Consider the following 20,313-nt stretch of genomic DNA (forward strand, 5'->3'; position numbering starts at 1 on the left):
GGCTTTCCATTGCGTTTATAGGTCTATAAGACTTTGTACCATATGACCTATACATCCATTTTCCACTCTCCATTTGGCTCCCTGTGCTTTAGCCACATTGACCTTTGAGTTCTTGGAACTTGTAAGGTTTTTTCCTGCGTCAGGGCCCTCACATACATTGTTTCATATTTCTGGAAAGTTCTTACATAATTCTTTCCCTGGGAAATCCCTATTCATAATTTGTCTCAGCTTTCTTGTTCTGTTTTCAGAGAGACCTTCCTTGACTCCCATAAAAGTAGATCTCTCCTGGTAGTCTCTCTCATGGCACCTATTCCTTTCCATGGTATTACTCACCACAATATATAATTATATACTTACTTGTTGTCTATGTCACCTTTTAGATTTCAAGTTCTGTGAAGGCAGGGATGACGCCTCTTTTGCTTCCTGCTATGTCTCCACATAGTGGTTCCTCAGTAAATTATTCTTTTATTTTTAGTTTTTATTATGCTTTAAGTGAAAGTTTACAAATCAAGTCAGTCTCTCACACAAAAACTTATATACACCTTGCTACATACTCCCAATTGCTCTCTCCCTAATGATATAGTCTGCTCCCTCCCTCTACTCTCTCTTTTTGTGTCCATTTTGCCAGCTTCTAACCCCCTCTACCTTCTCATCTCCCCTCCAGGGAGGAGATGCCAACATAGTCTCAAGTGTCCACCTGATCCAAGGAGCTCATTCCTCACCAGCATCACTCTCCAACCCATTGTCCAGTACAATCCCTGTCTGAAGAGTTGGCTTTGAGAATGGTTCCTGTCCTGGGCCAACAGAAGGTCTGGGGGCCATGACCACCGGGGTCCTTCTAGCCTCAGTCAGACCGTTAAGTCTGGTCTTTTTATGAGAATTTAGGGTCTGCATCCCACTGCTCTCCTGCTCCCTCAGGGGTTCTCTGTTGTGTTCTCTGTCAGGGCAGTCATCGGTTGTAGCCAGGCACCATCTAGCTCTTCTGGTCTCAGGCTGATGTAGTCTCTGGTTTATGTGGCCCTTTCTGTTTCTTGGGCTCATAATTACCTTGTGTCCTTGGTGTTTTTCATTCTCCTTTGATCCAGGTGGGTTGAGACTCATTGATGCATCTTTGATGGCCACTTGCTATCATTTAAGACCCCAGATGCCTCTCTCCAAGGTGGGATGCAGAATGTTTTCTTAATAGATTTTATTATGCCAAACGACTTAGATGTCCCCTAAAACCATGGTCCCCAAACCCCTGCCCCTGCTACATTGGCCTTCAAAGCATTCCGTTTATTCAGGAAACTTCTTTCCTTTTGGTTTAGTCCAGTTGTGCTGACCTCCCCTGTATTGTGTGTTGTCTTTCCCTTCACCTAAAGTAGCTCTTATGTGCTATCTAATCAGTGAATACCCCTTTCCCACTTTCCCTCCCTCCCCCCTCTTGTAACAATCAAAGAATATTTTCTTCTCTGTTTAAACTATTTCTTGAGTTCTTATACTAGTGGTCTGATACAATATTTGTCCTTTTGCAACTGACTAATTTCACTAAGCATAATGCCTTCCAGATTCCTCCATGTTATGAAATGCTTCACAGATTCATCACTGTTCTTTATCGATGCGTGGTATTCCATTGTGTGAATATACCATAATTTATTTATCATTCATCTGTTGATGGGCATCTTCGTTGCTTCCGTCTTTTTGCTATTGTAAACAGTGCTGCAATGAACATAGGTATAAAGGCTCTTATTTCTTTAGGATATATTCCAAGGAGTGGGATTGCTGAATCGTATGGTAGTTCTATTTCTAGCTTTTTAAGAAAGCGCCAAATCGATTTCCTAAGTGGTTGTACTATTTTACATTCCCACCAGCAGTGTAGAAGTGTTCCAGTCTCTCCACAGCCTCTCCAACTTTTATTGTTTTGTGTTTTTTGGATTAATGCCAACCTTGTTGGAGTGAGGTGGAATCTTATTGTAGTTTTGATTTGCGTTTCTCTAATGGCTAATGATCGTGAGCATTTCCTCATGTATCTGTTGGCTGCCTGAATGTCTTCTTTAGTGAAGTGTCTGTTCATATCTTTTGCCCATTTTTTAATTGGGTTATTTGTCTTTTTGCAGTTGAGTTTTTGCAGTATCGTGTAGATTTTAGAGATCAGGCGCTGATCTGAAACGTCATAGCTAAAAACTTTTTTCTAGGCTGTAGGTAATCTTTTTCCTCTTTTGGTGAGGTCTTTGGATGAGCATAGGTGTTTGATTTTTAGGAGCTCCCAGTTATCTAGTTTTCCTTCTGCATTGTTAGTAATGTTTTATATACTGTTTATGCCATGTATTAGGGTTCCTAACATTGTCCCTATTTTTTCTTCCATGATCTTTATCATTTTAGATTTTCTATTTAGGTCTTTGACCCATTTTGAGTTAGTTTTTGTGCATGGAGTGAGGTATGGGTCTTGTTTCATTTTTTTTCAGATGGTTATCCAGTTATGCCAGCACCATTTGTTTAAAAGACTCTCTTTTCCTCATTTAACTGTTTTAGGGCCTTTGTCAAATATCAACTGCTCATATGTGGATGGATTTATGCCTGGATTCTCAATTCTGTTCCATTGGTCTATGTATCTATTGTTGTACCAGTACCAGGCTGTTTTGACTACTGTGGTAGTATAATAGGTTCTAAAATCAGGTAGAGTAAGGCCTCCTGCATTTTTCTTCTTTTTCAGTAATGCTTTGCTTATCTGGGGCCTCTTTCACTTCCATATGAAGTTGGTGATTTGTTTTTCCATCACCTTAAAGAATGTCATTTTGATTTGGATCAGAATTGCATTAAATGTATAGCTCGCTTTTGGTAGAATAGACTTTTTTTTAATGTTAAGTCTTCCTATCCATGAGCAAGGTATGTTTTTCCAATTATGTATGTCTGTTTTGGTTTCTTGCAGAAGCGTATTGTAGTTTTCCTCAGTAAATTATTTTTAAAAAAATTAATAGAAATTAGTGCTTTTCTGAAAGCTTGGTTCCAGGCTCATTTTGAAACTGAGGTTTGCTTTTGTTTAGATTTTGATTTTCCTCTCTCCTTTAGTCTCCCTTACCTGGCTAAGGATTTTAGGATGGCTTCCATGAATACCCAGGTGCCACTGATTCCACTTCAGCCAATGGTGACCCCATGTGTGTCAGAATAAAACTCCATAGGGCTTGCAATGGCTGATTTTCGGCCTTTCTTCCTAGTCTGTCTTAATGTGGAAGCTCTGCTGAAACCTGTTCATCATCATAACGACAGGCAAACCTCCACTGATAGGGGCGGTGGCTGTGCATGAGGTGCATTGCCTGGGATTGAACCAGGGCTCTCACATGAAAGGGAAAAATTCTACCACTGAACCACCATTGTTCTACTCTCTAGCCCTTGTTTATTCTCCAGATGGTGGTAAATTGCAGAGCTTTGTTTTTGTTTTTTGAAGCCTCCTTTAACTAGGGAGTATGGAGAACATTGGGAGAAGCTGTATTCCAGCCCCTAGGTTGAAACAGTTAGCCTGGATCCAGTTTATCATCTTCGTTGAAGCCTTTTTAGTGCCTGTTATTCTTTCAGGAGTCAATCTTTTTTTTTTTTTTTTAATGTATGTATTTGACCATTTCAAAGTAAATTGAAGGTATCATGACATTTCACCTCCCCCCATACTGTAACATGTATATCCTAAAAACAAGGACATTCTTCTACATAATTACAGTACAGCTACCACATCCAAGAATGTTTATATTGATACAATGTAACATTTATCTGACATAAAGGCCATGTTGAACTTTCTCTAGTTTTCCTGCCAAAAATATCTTTTATAGATTTTTTAAAATACAACTTCCAATGATAGATCACACATTTCATTTGATTTTCAGGTCTCTTAAATCTTCTTTTACATCAGTACAGTCCATGGGTTTATTTCATTTTTAATTTTGTCTCTCATGACATAGACATTTTTGAAGAGTCCAGGTCAGTCTTCTGGTTAAATAACCAATAATCTATACTTATTGTTTCCCCCCCCCATATGATGAGATTCATACCACACATTTGACAAGAATACTCTGTAGGGAATGATGTTTCCTTCCTATTGAATCATTTTGGAAGGCACATGATGTCATTTTGTCTCATTAATGGTGATGCTAAGTTTGGTTTTTTTATTTAAAGGTGGTGTTCACCAGATCTCTCAACTGTAAAGACGCTTTTTCTCTCTTGTAATGAGTGGGGCGATACTTCGAGACTGTGTGAACATCCTGTTTAACAACAACCTTTTTACCCAGTGATATTGGCATTCATTGATGATACTTGTTTGCATCCATTATTATATTGGTAGTTCCAAAATAGAGACTATATATTTCTATTATTCTTTCTGCATTTATTAGCATACAATCTATAAATGAGCTTTTTATCTCCTACTCTCCTTTTTTGGGGGGAGTGGAGGAAGATTATTTTTGAAGTATACTATGGACTCATAGGTTCTTTTTTCACAGGATTATCTTGACCAGAAATAAATTAGTGCTTTTCTGAATATTTTTTCATAGTGTCTTAATATATGATTCACATGTATTTTTCTAATATGATATTTCATAGCTGGTTATCTTTGTGACATAACCTATTTTAATAAATAGCATACTCGGGGGTTCTCTTAAAACACTTGTCCCTTTACCAATTTTGATATGTTGTAGTCAGGTTTAAAGTCTTTCTTCATTTAGCATGGTAAAATTTATGGCAATGATTTATTATCATTTTATTCCTTTGAATTCAACATGAAACCAAATCTAATATTGTGATTTAAAATCGGGGGTAAAAGTTCCCACTGATAAACCAAATCCAAACCAAATCCATTGCCATCAAGTTGATTTGACTCATAGTGACCCTATAGGACAGAGTAGAAGTACCACATAGGGTTTCCAAGGCTGTAACCTTTATGGAAGCAGACTGCCACATCTTTCTTTCATGGAGAGGCTGGTGGGTTTGAACTGCCGACCTTTTGGTTAGCAGCCGAGTGCTTAACTGCTGCGCCACCAGGGCTCCTTTCCCAGTGATAAGGAATCATATACAAAAATACACTTCACTCTCCTTCTCCCTGACAGTGTGGTTAGTGCTTTCTCTGTCTTATTTTTAGGATCGAAGATTCAATGATGAAATTGACAAGCTAACTGGATACAAGACAAAATCATTACTGTGCATGCCTATCCAAAGCAGTGATGGCGAGATTATCGGTGTGGCCCAAGCAATAAATAAGATTCCTGAAGGTGCTCCATTTACTGAAGATGACGAAAAAGTAAGATTTCTTGCCTTTTGTGACTTGTACTTTGCTTTTTGATCATTGATTGCTATTCTCTCTGAAAAGCACAGGAATTTTATGAATAGCTGTTGGATTAGTCCATTCGTGAAACAAAGAGCTTTTTCTCAAGTTATATACAATGTGTAATGGGTTTTTTTTTTTTGAAAGTTCATAGAATGTGGTGTAATTGAAAATAATTACTTCATCTTTTTCTTAACTTACTTTTCATTACAAGCCTCAGTAGTATTCTTGTTATTCCCTGGTCTTTATTTTCCTTATAAGTAAGCTTTTTAATTGAGGATCACACCACTACCACCCATGGCCCAAGGGAAGATAGGGATTACTATGTTTCAGAAACTCAGCACTTTTCCTTGTATTTTCATAATGACTAGGAAGAATTGTTTTCTTAGTTCTTATAGAAAAATCTCAATAAAATGAATGCTATTTAATTGGTATTCCAAACTGCTAATAAAAAGAAAGTTATTTTTGTCCCTGAAGAGCAGTTGACCTTGGTAGAAGTGATGTATTTTTTGCTCTGACATTCTAAATTCTTTCACCAGTAGTTTATTCACCAGTTATCTTAAAAAAGAGACTCTTCAGGAAACTGAAGTTCCTGCTTTGAAGCAGTGACCTTATATTGAATGAGATCTGGTGGAAAATTTATAAAATCTGTGGTAAAAACAAATCTTGTATCTCTCAAATTTCATGATTACCATTCTCCTATTAGATAAAAAAAAAATTAAAAAGACTTTATAATTTAAATTTCTGGTTGTGGGGCTGCTATTTGCCAGTGCTGATCACTAACATGGAGCCTTGATGGCACACTGGTTACGAGCTGTGGCAGGCTATGTTTGCTAACCAAAAAGTCAGCAATTCGAATCCACTAGCCACTGGTAGAATTTGAGTAGCCCAGATCCCAGTAAAGGTTTATTAACTCTTAGAGCATGATAGGACTTCAGTTTACCGAATTTTTAAACAATTCAATAAACTTCTACTGTGTGCAAGGCTCTTGTGTCAACAGTCATAGGAGTCCCAAAGATAAATTCTACATGTGTCATGCCAAGACAAGAGGCAAGGAAGGATCAGTTACAAGATGTTCTAGGGCATGCTATGAGTGTCTGGGAAACGGGGGATTATTTTCACTTGGAGGAGCTGAAGAGGCTTCTTGGAAGAGGAGCCATTTGAATTGACCTCTGAAGAGAGAATAGACCCTCTTCAGACAGAACCAGGTGAGAATGAGAGGATGTTTGGAAACATTTATAAATGCAGGGTACCTTAATCATTGTGCAAATGTTTCCATGGAATGTGCAGATAAAGCAAAGATTTCATTTTGTGCATTTTGTACAATGGATGACAGAGTCCTGTAATAATGTGCCACTTCTAAGGTTTTAGACAGAAGGATTTAGGTTTTGTGTGTTTTCAAACATACCAACCTCATACCCAAGACATCCCCCAAACACTTATACACAGATGGTAGTCCTGCTTTCATATGCCTTCTTCATTTAAAAGAATCCTGTTATATATTTAGTTCTCATCCTTGATTCTCTTTACAATACATTTGTGTTCTGGACTTTTCTCAATGGATTTATATTGATGACATAGGACTTCATGAACTTTGAGTGATTTAGTGCACAGGGCTTTGTACCTGTCTTCAACAACATCAATGTTTCATTGTTGTTATTAGGTGCTGTCAAGTCAGTTCCAACTCATAACGACAGAATGAAATACTGCCCAGTTCTGCACCAGCCTCACAATCATTGTTATGCTTGAGCCCGTTGTTGCAGCCACTGTGTCAGTCCATCTTGTTGAGGGCCTTCTTCTTTTTTGCTGACCATCTACTTTACAAAGCATAATGTCCTTCCCCAGGGACTGGTCCCTCCTGATAACATTACTAAAGTATGTGAGACAAAGTCTCAACCATCCTTATTTCCAAGAAGCACTCTGGCTGTATTTCTTCCAAGAAAGTCTTCTTAATTCTTCTGGCAGCCCATGGTATATTCAATGCTCTTCACCAATATCATAATTCCAAGGCATCAATTCTTCTTCGATCTTCCTTATTCATTTTCCAGCTTTCCCATGCATATGAAGACATTGAAAATATCATGGCTTGCGTCAGGTGCACCTTAGTCTTCAAAGTGACATCTTTCCTTTTTAACACTTTAAAGAGGTCTTTTGCAGCAGATTTGCCCAATGCAATATGCTGTTTGATTTCCTGACTGCTGCTTCTATGGGCATTGATTGTGGATCCAAGAAAAATGAAATCCTTGACAATGTCAATCTTTTCTCTGTTTATTATGATGTTGCTTATTGGTACAGTTGTGAGGATTTTTGTTTTCTTTATGTGGGGGTGTAATCCATAGTGAAGGCATAGTCTTTGATCTTCTTCAGTAAGTCCTTCAAGACCTCTTCGATTTCAGCAAGCAAGGTTTTGTCATCTGCGTATCGCAGGTTGTTAGTGAGTCTTCCACCAATCCTGATGCCACATTCTTCTTCCTATAGTCCAGCTTATCAGATTAGTTGCTCAGCATACAGATTGAATAAGTATGGTGAAATGATGCATCTCTGACACACACCTTTCTTGATTTTAAACCACTCAGTATCCCCTTGCTCTGTTCAAATAACTGCCTCTTGGTCTATGTACATGTTCTGCATGAACATAATTAAGTGTTCTGGAATTCCCCTTCTTCACAATGTTATCCATAATTTGTTATGAACCACACAGTCGAATGCCTTTGCATAGTCAGTAAAACACAGGCAAACATTTTTCTGGTATTTTCTGCTTTCAGCCAAGATCCATGTGACATCTTCTGAATCTGGCCTGAATTTCTGGCAGCTCCCTGCTGATGTACTGCTGCAACTACTTTTGAATTATCTTCAGCAAAATTTTACTTTCATGTGATTTTAAAGATATTGTTTGATAATTTTCACACCTTTCTTTGGAATGCACACAAATGTGGATCTCTTCCAGTCAGCCAGGTAGCTGTCTTTCAAATTTCTTGGCATAGATGAGCACCTCCAGTGCCGTATCTGTTTGTTGAAACATCTCAATTGGTATTCCATCAATTCTCGGAGCCTTGTTTTTCGCCAATGCCTTCAGAGCAGCTTGGACTTCTTCCTTTAGTACCACTGGTTCTTGATCATATGCTACCTCCTGAAATGTTGACCAATTCTTTTTGATACAGTAACTCTGTGTATTCCTTCCATCTTCTTTTGATGCTTCCTGTGCCATTCAATATTGCCCACAAAATCCTTCAAAATTGCAACTTGAGGCTTGAATTTTTTCTTCTCTTCTTTCAGCTTAAGAAATGCCCAGTGTGTTCTTCCCTTTTGGTTTTCTAACTCCAGGTCTTTGTACATTTCATCATAATATTTTACTTTGTCTTCTCAAGCTGCCCTTCGAAATCTTCTGTTCAACTCTTTTACTTCATTTCTTCCATCTGCTTTAGTTACTCTACTTTCAAGAGCAAGTTTCAGAATCTCTTCTGACATCTATTTTGGTCTTTTCTTTCTTTCCTGTCTTTTTAATGACCTTTCGCTTTCTTCATGTATCATGTCTGTGATGTCTTCCCATAACTTGTCTAGTCTTTGGTTATTAGTGTTCATGTTCAGTGCATCAAATCTATTCTTGAGATGGTCTTCAAATTCAGGTGGGATATACTCAAGGTCATATTTTGGGTGTTATGGACTTATTCTAATTTTCTTCAGCTTCAACTTAAACTTGCATATGAGCAATTGGTGGTCTTTTCCATAGTCAGCTCCTGGCCTTATTCTGAATGATGATATTGAGGTTCCATCATCTCTTTCCACAGATGTAGTCGATATGATTCCTGTGTTTTCCATCATGTGAGGTCCACGTGTGTAGTCACCATTTACATTGTTGTAAAAAGGTATTTGCAATGAAGAAGTTGTTGCAAAATTCTGTCGTGTGGTCTCCAGCATTGTTTCTATCACCAAGGCCATATTTTCCGACTACTAATCCTTCTTCATTCCAACATTTGCATTCTAATCAGCAGTAATTATCAATGCATCTTCAACGGCATCAATGTTTAGGTTGAAAATGAAGACCTGGGACCAAGTCTCAGCTCAGCAGATGACAAGCATCCTGCTTTGGGTGAGCCACTGAATCTCTGAATCTGAGTTTCCTCATTTGTCAGCTATAGTCTCCACCCTGCCTTGATATGATAGTTAAATAAGATCATAAATGAAAAGTACTTTGCAAAATGTAAGAAACTAGGCAATTGTAAAACATAAATTTTATTTAAAAATTATATATTTCTAAAGAGTTTTAAAATATTCTTCTGTATTTGTCACCAGGCAACTTATTTCTTAGATTTTTTTTTTTGAGTATTTCCTTTCTCCAAATCTTATATTTTTTCCTTGTGGCATTTTCCCGTGTGCCCACAGTAGAGTCTTAACTCCCATCCTCTACAAAATGTTCTTGTTCTTTCCCCCAAGAATTCTATGTATGGTTAATCAAACAGGAGTGACAAAGAAGAAGAACAGAAAACACAAGCTAGTAATGAATGGGAAAGAACAAAATCTGGATACATCTTCCAAATTAGTGAAGACAGTATGTGTAATGACTACACATAGACCCTTTATTGAGTCCACTTGAGTTGAACTTCCATCTCTGCCATGGCCTGTGTAACCCTGGGCAAATTACTTAACTTCTCTATGCCTCAATGACCTCCTCTGGGAAGAGGGATGATAATAATAGTACGCATCTCGGAGGGCCGTAGGGGGATTAAATGAGCGAATACAGAGAAAATACTTGGAAGAATGCCTAACATATAGTAAGTTATCACACACACACACACACACACACACACACACAAATAGCATTTACTGATAGCATATTAATATATGTAAGATACAGCCAGCTTTCAGTTAAAAAAGGTTACCTCTGTATAATTTAAACCTCTAAGTTTTTATTAAGCACAACCTATATGCCAGGTAAAAACCCTGGTGGCATAGTGGTTAAGGGTTATGTCTGCTAACCAAAGGTCAGCAGTTTGAATCCACCAGGTGCTCCTTGGAAACTCTATGGGGGCAGTTCTACTCTGTCCTATAGGGTCGCTATGAGTCGGAATCGACTCGACAGCAATGGGTTTGTTTTGGGTTTATATGCCACGTGGAAACCCTGGTGGCGTAGTGTTTAATAGCTATGGCTGCTAACCAAAAGGCTGACAGTTTGAATCCACCAAGCAGTCCTTAGAAACCCCGTGGGACAGTTCTACTCTGCCCTATAGGGTCACTATCATCAGAATTGACTCGAGGGCAATGGGTTTTTATATGCCAAGTAATCTTCTGGTGGTGGAGTTTCAGCAATGGAAAGGGGAATGTACTTCTTTATAAATTCAAAATTATCTTTTTTTATTGTTAATGTACTACATACTGTTTTAGTTGGTTGTACAAGATTATGCGTTAGATTATTATACTAATTTATATTCTACTTTTAAAACTCCTTCTTAAACATATGTCCATATAGGCATGTAGTCTACATTTGCCATTTCTAGGGATTATAAAGTTTTCTTCTTTTCTTTTTCTATATACCTTAGTTTTCTTAGTCATTGCCCTATGACTGGAAATCTGAGTTGTTTCCAGTTTTTCACTAACATAAATAGTCCCCGAATGAGTATCTTTGATGAATTACTTTTTTCTTTTGTATTATTTCTTTGGGGTATATTCTGAAGACTGAAATTACTGCATCAAAGGGCAAGAAAAACTTTATAGCTCTCATTCCATGTTATCAGATAGCTTTTGGAAATATTGAGCCCATCTACAATGGTTATGGGATGCGTGTACCTATTTTCACAGAGCTCTGCCAACTTAGTTCAGTTCACATTTTAAAACTCAAATTAGATTTCCTTAGTCTGCCAGCAGGCTTGAGACAGCTTCCTCCCACATTCAATAGTATAAACTCCAGCAACAAAAGTAATTTCAATGTTACGTACAAGTAAGGAAACAAGGAAGCTAAATGGAAGCCATGTGGTTAGCGTCTAGGTATACCACTCTGGAGTCAGGTACCCTCCAAGGCAGGCTCAAGTCTTTGCTCTGCTGTTGATTAGCTGAGTGAACTTGAGCAAGTTGTTTAATATCTCTAAGCCTCAGAACCTTCATCATAGGGTTGTTGTGAGGAGTCAGTTAGATGATATGTATAAAGTACTTAGGATGGCACTTATTATCAATAAATGGAGCTTCATGAAATATCTCGCCATGTATTTTGAAGCCAAATTGCCATGGATTGAATTGTGTCCCCTCAAAATATGTGTCTACTTGGTTAGACCATGATTCCCAGTATTGTGTAGTTGTTCTTCATTTTTTGAGTGTAATTTTATGTTAAAGAGGATTCGGGTGGGATTGTAACACCCTTACTAAGATCACATCCCTGATCCAATGTAAAGGAAGTTTTTCTGCAGTGTGGCCAGCACCACATTTCATTTTACAAGAGATAAAGGGAAAGGGAAATGAGCAGAGCAGGGTGCCTCATACCACCAAGAAAAGAGCACTGGGAGAAGAGCAAGTCCTTTGAACCCCATGTTCCTGCATGGAGAAGCTCCTAGACGAGGGAAGATTGATGAGAATGGCCTTCCTCCAGAGCCAACAGAGAGAGAAACCCTTTCCCTGGAGCTGACACCCTGAATTTGGACTCTCAGTCTACTAGACTGTGAGAAAATAAACGCCTCTTTGTTAAAGCCATCCACTTTTGGTATTTCTGTTAGAGCAGCACTAGATGACTAAGACACAAACTAAAATAATTTGAACTCTATTCATTATTTTGCTTTATACACATAACTACTATGTCATCATTTATGTGGATAATGGTAAATTTATTGCACATTTATCATGATATGATTTATATGTCTTGGTATTGTAAAATGTCAACTTCTGGAGACTCTAAACTGTGGTATAATTTTAAAACATTTTGCAAAATGAAAATAAAAAAATCATTTGCCTGAGAGATAAATTAGAAATTAAGTATGGTATATTTATTTCTGGACTAACATAATTGCGCAGAGAATCCTATTGTGTTTCTTGAAAATTCTGTAACTATGATTCAGTGGCTGTGCTTTGGTATGTAATAATGGTTGGAAGAAATTGGAGAGATTTTGAAGGCCATGCCCTACTACCCAAGCCCTCATCCAATGCAGAAATCTTTACCCAATAATTCAGCCTCTGCTTGAAAAATTCGTTTTGATGACTTAACAATCATGCTTTTTAAAGTTCTTGCATAATTGGCAATAATTTTATCAGTAGTCATGAGACTTTTATGTAAAATATGGTCTACCATATGCATTTTATGTAATATATAGTGTACAGATTAATAATTTAAATCACATACTGACGGATTTTTATTTGGTAATTCATGTTGGAAGTACACACAAAAGCAGAACAGATGATTAGAATTTTCTGGTTCACTTCCTGGATTTCAAGCAAATGTTCATGTTTTTCAGTGATATGTTTAAGCTAGCTGATATAAGCGGTATGACTGAACTCTTTGCATCCAGTTAATTCGTCAATTTGTTATTCCTGGGTAAGTAAAGGAAGTATGATTTTGCAGCACAAAATAATGAGACCTGAATGGGAGCAAACATTTGTAATCTATTAAACTGTTTGGGCGCACCAGGATGAAACCTGGGAAATAAAAATGAGCACCAGCTCTTTTCCACTCTTCCCAGGTTGCCCATACCTCAGCCTCAAAGAAGCCATTTCTTCTTTTGGTGTTACATAAAGTATGATATGTCTATTACGGTTACTTTCCAACAGTAGAAGTAAGCAGCTGTGGCTTGAAGTTCTTCTTTGGGTAGTCTTTATAGGGTTTCTTTGGCATGTGATCACCTCTCATAATTCAGAGAGCTTGGCTACCCTGCTGCTATCCATCACACTGACATGTTCAGATTCCCTGCAGTCCGGGGATGCAGCCAACTGAGCTTGGCTGCTTTGGGACTGGCCATGTTCCAGGAGCTTGTTACCACTGATGCTGCTCTGCCAATTGGTGTTGAGGATGGTGCAGGAATGATGTTAATGAATCTCTCCAGAAGCTGCCATTTTGTTATCTGCAGGAGACCTGGGACTCACAGCCAGATAATGGGGAGGATTTTATAAGCTCCTGGTGTGAAGGCTGATGTTTAGGATCCTTGTGGGATATGAAGTGTGCAAAGTTCATTGTCGTAAGGAAGGACGATATTGAATACATCACCCTGAAAGGGGTGGCAAATTGGTGGCCCCAGTACTCTGAATGTAGCTCATTGATGTGTGACTTGCATAGGATATTTGACTGGCATAGTCAAATATGTTTTAAAAAAAATTGTTTTAAAAATTATTTTATTGAAATCCGTTAGACATGGCTGTAAGCTCTGCCATAATAACCAACCTCCAAACAACTAATCAGTTTAAAAAAATCAACTTAATGAGGGGCGAAGGTACTTTAATGGACAGGCTTCCTCTTTGATATTATGAAGAATTAGCTTCTAACAAAAGTATTTTTCAAGTAGCTATTTTTAAAAAGGCATCTTACTGTACACAACTATAGTGGTATTACAAGAACTCTGCCAGGCAAGTTTATGTGTTTGCTATTAGTACTCCATTGTTTTCTATTTTTAGATACTCAAATGCCAAAAGAGAAGTGAATCAACTAATTGTAGAAATTGTCCTTTGTGCTCTCATCTTGTTTTTCCTTTTCTGCCTATATTCCAATTATTAGATTTTCAAACTTCTTGTAATAAAATACTGTTATAATTAAAAGTCAGGGTTTAGCAAAATGTTTTAAAAGCCCTGGCAGGCAGCTCATGATTTCAAGTTCTCTTGGATACAGTAAGGTTTCATTCCTTGAAAAAGTTGGATTGAATTTCATAACTGGTTAATTGCAACACTTTATCTACATGTAAACTGTCTAGTCACTGCACTGTTTATTTACCTGTTAGCAGCTATTACTCAGGTTTCAGATAATCAGTGTGAAACAAGAGCTTCAGCGACCAATTCCGTCATGTCCTCTGTGTTCGCTGGCCTATGTCTGATGAGAGCTTCAGAAACAACTGAGATTTGTGAGAAAACTGTGGCCAAAACATTACCAGTCAGAACTCAGGTTACTTTCAGGGAATTTTTCTGTTAAAGAAGTAATGTTATAAATCCTGGCTCTATTCTCTGCCTCTTCTTTAGGCCAGGTCTGATGGCCCAGTGGTTAAGAGCTCGGCTGCTAACCAAAAGATTAGCAGTTCAAATCCCCCAGCCGCTCTTTGGAAACCCTATGGGGCAGTTCTATTCTCTCCTACAGGGTAGCTATGAGTCAGAATTGACTCAATGGCAATGGGTTAGGTCTGGTTTTAACTTTGGGGACGGAAAGCAAATTGGCCTGCCAAGACCTAGCTTAAAAGTTAACACTCAATGAAAACTGGTCTGTTTTGCCCGGTTTTGTCTTGTACGTCACAGTCCTATACCTTTGCTTATATTCTTATCCAATTGCATGGAATTCTCCTCTTCTTCACACTCAAGGCTAAGTCAAATTCCGTCATCTCAGACCTAAGTAGGCACTCTTCCAAAAGTGACTATTCTTTGTTCTTAATAGTTCCTAATATTTCATAGTTTAACTTTTTTTCAGATGTTCCCAAGTGATTGCAGTTGTATTTTTACTAACCATTTATTTAGGAAATATATAATGACCAAATACACAGGAATAAAAAAAAAGTAGTAATGAAAAAGTCAAAAACATAGAGGATAATACATACATAATGTATTTGGTATTTCAGATATAGATAATACTTGGTATGAATATAGATTTATAGGCCCTTTGCAAAAACTCTTACCGTCCTCAGATGGCTGATGTGCTGGCATTTGTAATTCCTTGTGTTCCTTAGCTTCTCTTTTTGTTTCTAAGAGTTATCAAGGAAGCGGTAACCCAGCAAGCTAGGTTATATATACTAGGAATATGAAATAAATAAGTTACAGGGCTATAGCTGTTACAATGCTGAATTAACAGTGATTGGGGAGGGTTTACAGTAATCACTGACCATCATTTTTAATAGCTGTATAGTGTTCCATTATGTAAAAGAACTATTTGTTTCATTGTTTATATAAAGTTTGAGGCACTGTTCTAAGTGCTGGGGTTCAAGTGATGAATAAGGCAGACAAAAACTCCTGTCCTCTCAGAGTTTGCATTCCAGTGGTGAAGACAGACAATAAAGTAAACACAAGAGTATATAATTTCAGGTATGATTAGATGTATAATTTAGGCACTTCAACATGTTTTTTCAGTAGCTTTTGTTCATCTGAGTGTGATTAATTATTTCTAGGCAGTATCAAAAGGGCTCACAGTAACGTGAGATCTTTCACTAGATTTGATCCAAACCTCTCTCTCAATCATAACTGTTACCTCAGTTATGTAATAAACTGCGACTAACTGTTCACCTGAATCTCTCTTTTTTCCCCTTAACTCTTAAGCGTTCACAGAAGCCCCTTAAGCTGCCTTTTGTGCTAAACTTGAGGTATAAGAAAATGTTGTCTTATTATTGTTTTCACCTCGAGTGACTCTGTCCTGTATCTTCTTATGAGTATCGACTTGTAGTCACAGTACGACTCACCATCATCTGGACTGGGAAAGTTAACAGACTGGACGACATTAACCTGATACAGCCAGGCTGCAGATATTATAGTGCTGAACAGACATGACTCTGGGGAACCTGGGAGGAAAAGGTTGGGACTGAGGACAGTTCAGTGCATTAAAAAAAAAAAATGTTAAGGGACCGATAAATCAGCAGTTCTTAATAGCTGGGAGAAATTGAAATTGTCTTTTGGTCCAGACAACTTCTTACAAGTGCATAATGACAAAGAACTAGCTCTCTTATAAACTCTCTCTCTCTGATTTATACGGGGTTAGGACAAGAGGGAATGATCTGCAGTTGCAGATTGGTAATAAATAAGTACTTTTTGGCAGTAAGAATTGTTCTTAAAGAACTAGAACAGGGTGTTGTGGATTCTCATTTACTGGAGACTTTGAGTTAAGACAGCTGTCTTTGAATAACTAGTTCAGTGTTAATTGAATAAAACAGCAAGTTTTTTTCTTTTTACCTTAGAGTGATGACATCAGAGTTTTTGCAAGGGGTCTGTATATCTACATGTATACCAAGCATTATCTATACCTTGATTTGGAATTTTAACAACTTGAATTCTGTTTTGCTTAAAAAGTGGGATTTAGAAGAATTCCAGGTATATTGACTATCTTTGAATTTGGTATCTCTGCCTTTCCTGGTTTCCTTTTATAAGATTTTTTCCTAATTATAAAAGTAATATGGGCTTATTTTAGAAAATATACAAGGTACAAGAAAAAAAAGAGGAAAAATGAAAATTGCCCATAATCATCCTACCTTTCAGATAAATTGCTGTTAATTTTCTATTTGTAATTCTCTATATTTATCTATTATACCTATAAATGAAGATTTTCCCCAAAATTTGCATCATTTAGTCTACACGGAAAGAACCCTTGATGGTCAGTGGTCTGTGTCTGTAAAGATTTACAGCCATAGAAACCCCGTGGGGCAGTCTGCTCTGTCCTGCAGGGCTGCTGGGAGTCAGAGTCAACTGGATGGCAGTGGTCAGTGGTCTGTGTCTGTAATGATTTACAGCCGTAGAAACCCCATGGGGCAGTCTGCTCTGTCCTGCAGGGCTGCTGGGAGTCAGAGTCAACTGGATGGCAGTGGTCAGTGGTCTGTGTCTGTAACGATTTACAGCCGTAGAAACCCCGTGGGGCAGTCTGCCCTGTCCTGCAGGGCTGCTGGGAGTCAGAGTCAACTGGATGGCAGTGGTCAGTGGTCTGTGTCTGTAAAGATTTACAGCCGTAGAAACCCTGTGGGGCGGTCTGCTCTGTCCTACAGGGCTGCTGGGAGTCAGAGTCAACTGGATAGCAGTGGTCAGTGGTCTGTGTCTGTAAAGATTTACAGCCGTAGAAACCCTGTGGGGCAGTCTGCTCTGTCCTGCAGGGCTGCTGGGAGTCAGAGTCAACTGGATGGCAGTGGTCAGTGGTCTGTGTCTGTAAAGATTTACAGCCGTAGAAACCCTGTGGGGCAGTCTGCTCTGTCCTACAGGGCTGCTGGGAGTCAGAGTCAACTGGATGGCAGTGGTCAGTGTCTGTGTCTGTAAAGATTTACAGCCGTAGAAACCCTGTGGGGCAGTCTGCTCTGTCCTGCAGGGCTGCTGGGAGTCAGAGTCAACTGGATGGCAGTGGTCAGTGGTCTGTGTCTGTAAAGATTTACAGCCGTAGAAACCCTGTGGGGCAGTCTGCTCTGTCCTACAGGGCTGCTGGGAGTCAGAGTCAACTGGATGGCAGTGGTCAGTGGTCTGTGTCTGTAACGATTTACAGCTGTAGAAACCCCGTGGGGCAGTCTGCTCTGTCCTGCAGGGCTGCTGGGAGTCAGAGTCAACTGGATGGCAGTGGTCAGTGGTCTGTGTCTGTAACGATTTACAGCCGTAGAAACCCTGTGGGGCGGTCTGCTCTGTCCTACAGGGCTGCTGGGAGTCAGAGTCAACTGGATGGTCAGTGGTCAGTGGTCTGTGTCTGTAAAGATTTACAGCCGTAGAAACCCTGTGGGGCAGTCTGCTCTGTCCTGCAGGGCTGCTGGCAGTCAGAGTCAACTGGATGGCAATGGGTTTGGTTTAGTCTACACGGTATTTGATCATGTTTTAAACAATTCTTCAAAGGTACAGTTTACATGATTGGATTATATGCTACCATATAAATGTACCATAGTTTGTTTAATCATTTTATTCCTCAGCATTTAGTTTGTTTCTAAAACTGTGTTATTATAAAATTACACTGTAATGAACATCTTCATACATAAATCTGAGACCACATCTTAGGATAGCTCTTATCCCGAGCTATGAGAAATTGCTGTTCTATATGTAATGATCTGTTCTGTGTGATCCAATATCCGCAATTTCATATGGTTCCAACTAAAGCTTAGGAGTACTGGGACAAGGGGTTTGAACATATATTCAATTTTTTATACCCAGTTTATTGAGCTATAATTCACATACCGTACTACAATAACTGTGACACCAACTCCAGGTTAAACTTCACAGGTTAAGGACACAGTCCTCTGTAACACTGCCCTCACTTCAGATACCAGCAGCAAGCTCAGGGGTCCCCAAGCCACCCTCACTTCTGACCAGCTGGCTACAAACTTGGGGGTTCCCGCTACCTCTCAGTTTCAATAATTTTCTAGAATGACTCTCAGGGCTCAGAAAGTGTTGTACATACAGATGATTACAGTTTTATTATAGCAAATGGATACAAATCAGACCCAGGAAAAGGGAGAGACTCATAGGATGAGTCCTAAGAAGATCCCATATACAAAGCTTTTGTTGTCCTCTCCTCGTGGAGTCAGGACACATTACCCTACTGGCACATTGATGTGTGACAATACGCAGAATATGGCCAGCCAGGGAAGCTCACTGGAGTTTTGGTGTCCAGAGTTTTTATTTCATAGGCATGATTGGCTTGTGACTGAACTCAATCTCCATCCCCTTCTCCACACTGGAGATCAGTGTGATATTAGGGGACTCAGAGCTCAACTTCTGTTCACACGGTTGATCTTTCTGGCATGGCCAGCTCCGATCCTGAGTCACTTTCTTAGCATAAATTATGGAGGGGCCCACCATGAGTCAGCTTGTTAGTATAAACTATCAGGTGTGTCTAACATGCCCACCATGAATAACAAAAACAGTCCAATTGCATGGGTAATCCCAAGCATTTAGAGATCACCTCCTAAAAATTGAGGACAAAGGCCAGCCAAATTCTTTATTACACATATGCATTTCACCCATTTAAAGTTTACAGTTCAGTATTTTTCAGTATATTCACAGAGTTGTTCAACCATCACTGCAATCAATTTTAGAACATTTTCATCACCCCAAAAAGAAACACTGTACCCATTAGCAGTCATTCCCCATGTCCCTCCCAACCCTTCTAGTCCTAGGCAACCACCAATCCACTTCCTATCTCTCTGGATTTGCCTATTTTGGATGTTTCATATACATGCAGTCATACAGCATATTGTCTTTTGTAACTGGTTTCTTTCACTTTATGTGTTTTGAAGGTTCATTCGTGTATCAGTACTTCATTTTTTATGGCCAGATAATATTCCGTTGTATGGATATATCACATTTTATTATCCATTCATCTGTTGGTGAACATTTAGGTTCTTTCTACTTCTTGGCCACTATGAATAATGCTGGTATGACTATTCATGTGCAAGATCTTGTGTACACATTTCTCTTAGGTATGGACCTAGGAGTGGAGTTGCTGGTCATATGGTAACACTATGTTTAATCTTTTGAGGAACTGTTGACTGCATTCCAAAATGACTGCATTTCCATTCACAATGTCTGAAGATTTCAATTTCTCCATATCCTTGCTAACACTTATTATTATTTATCTTTTTAATTATAGGCATCCCAGTGAGTATGCAGTGGTATCTCATTGTGGTTTTGATTTACATCATCCTGATGACTAATGATGTTAAGCATCTTTTCATGTGCTTATTGACTGAACAATTATTTTTAAAGCTCTTGATACAGTTCACCTATTTTATCTCCATAAAATTGTATTAGTTTACATTGCCAACAGCAGTATGTCCACTCACTGCACTTTACTAGCTTCAGTATTATACTTTAAAAAAAAGATGTTTTCTTGATTTCTAATTTCACTGTATTTCCACTTCTTTGATTTAGTCTGTGTATGTGTGCATTGCACAAGGAATTACCATATTTTTACACAAATAACATGTTCCTTTTACATTTGTTGGTCAAGGTATTTTCCTAATCACCGCTATGCCAATTTTTACATGTTGCTGTAAAAAAATTAGCATACTACCCTTACGAAAATATCTCACAGAGGGAGGGCGTGGTTAGCAAATAAACATAGAAAGCACACGTTATTTGTGTAAAAATGCAGTAAAAATTATTGGTCTAAGCTGATATATTTTTTTAACTACAAAAAAAAAAAAAAAAAAAAAAGACTGCAAACTGACCTAAGCCAATTTGGTCATACACAACTGTTT

At 38.5% G+C, this 20,313-nt stretch overlaps 1 protein-coding gene across 1 annotated transcript in view; it reads left to right on the top strand.

Moving 5' to 3' along the window:
- Window positions 1-20,313, top strand: part of PDE11A (phosphodiesterase 11A) — a 453,992-nt gene that overhangs the window by 60,055 nt on the left and 373,624 nt on the right. Inside the window, exon 2 of the mRNA XM_003405971.4 lies at window positions 5,102-5,260. Within this exon, the coding sequence (XP_003406019.1) occupies window positions 5,102-5,260 (159 nt within the window). The remainder of the gene's footprint in view (window positions 1-5,101; window positions 5,261-20,313) is intronic.

This window comes from Loxodonta africana, chromosome 6 (assembly GCF_030014295.1).
Source record: "Loxodonta africana isolate mLoxAfr1 chromosome 6, mLoxAfr1.hap2, whole genome shotgun sequence".
Classification (NCBI taxonomy): domain Eukaryota; kingdom Metazoa; phylum Chordata; class Mammalia; order Proboscidea; family Elephantidae; genus Loxodonta; species Loxodonta africana.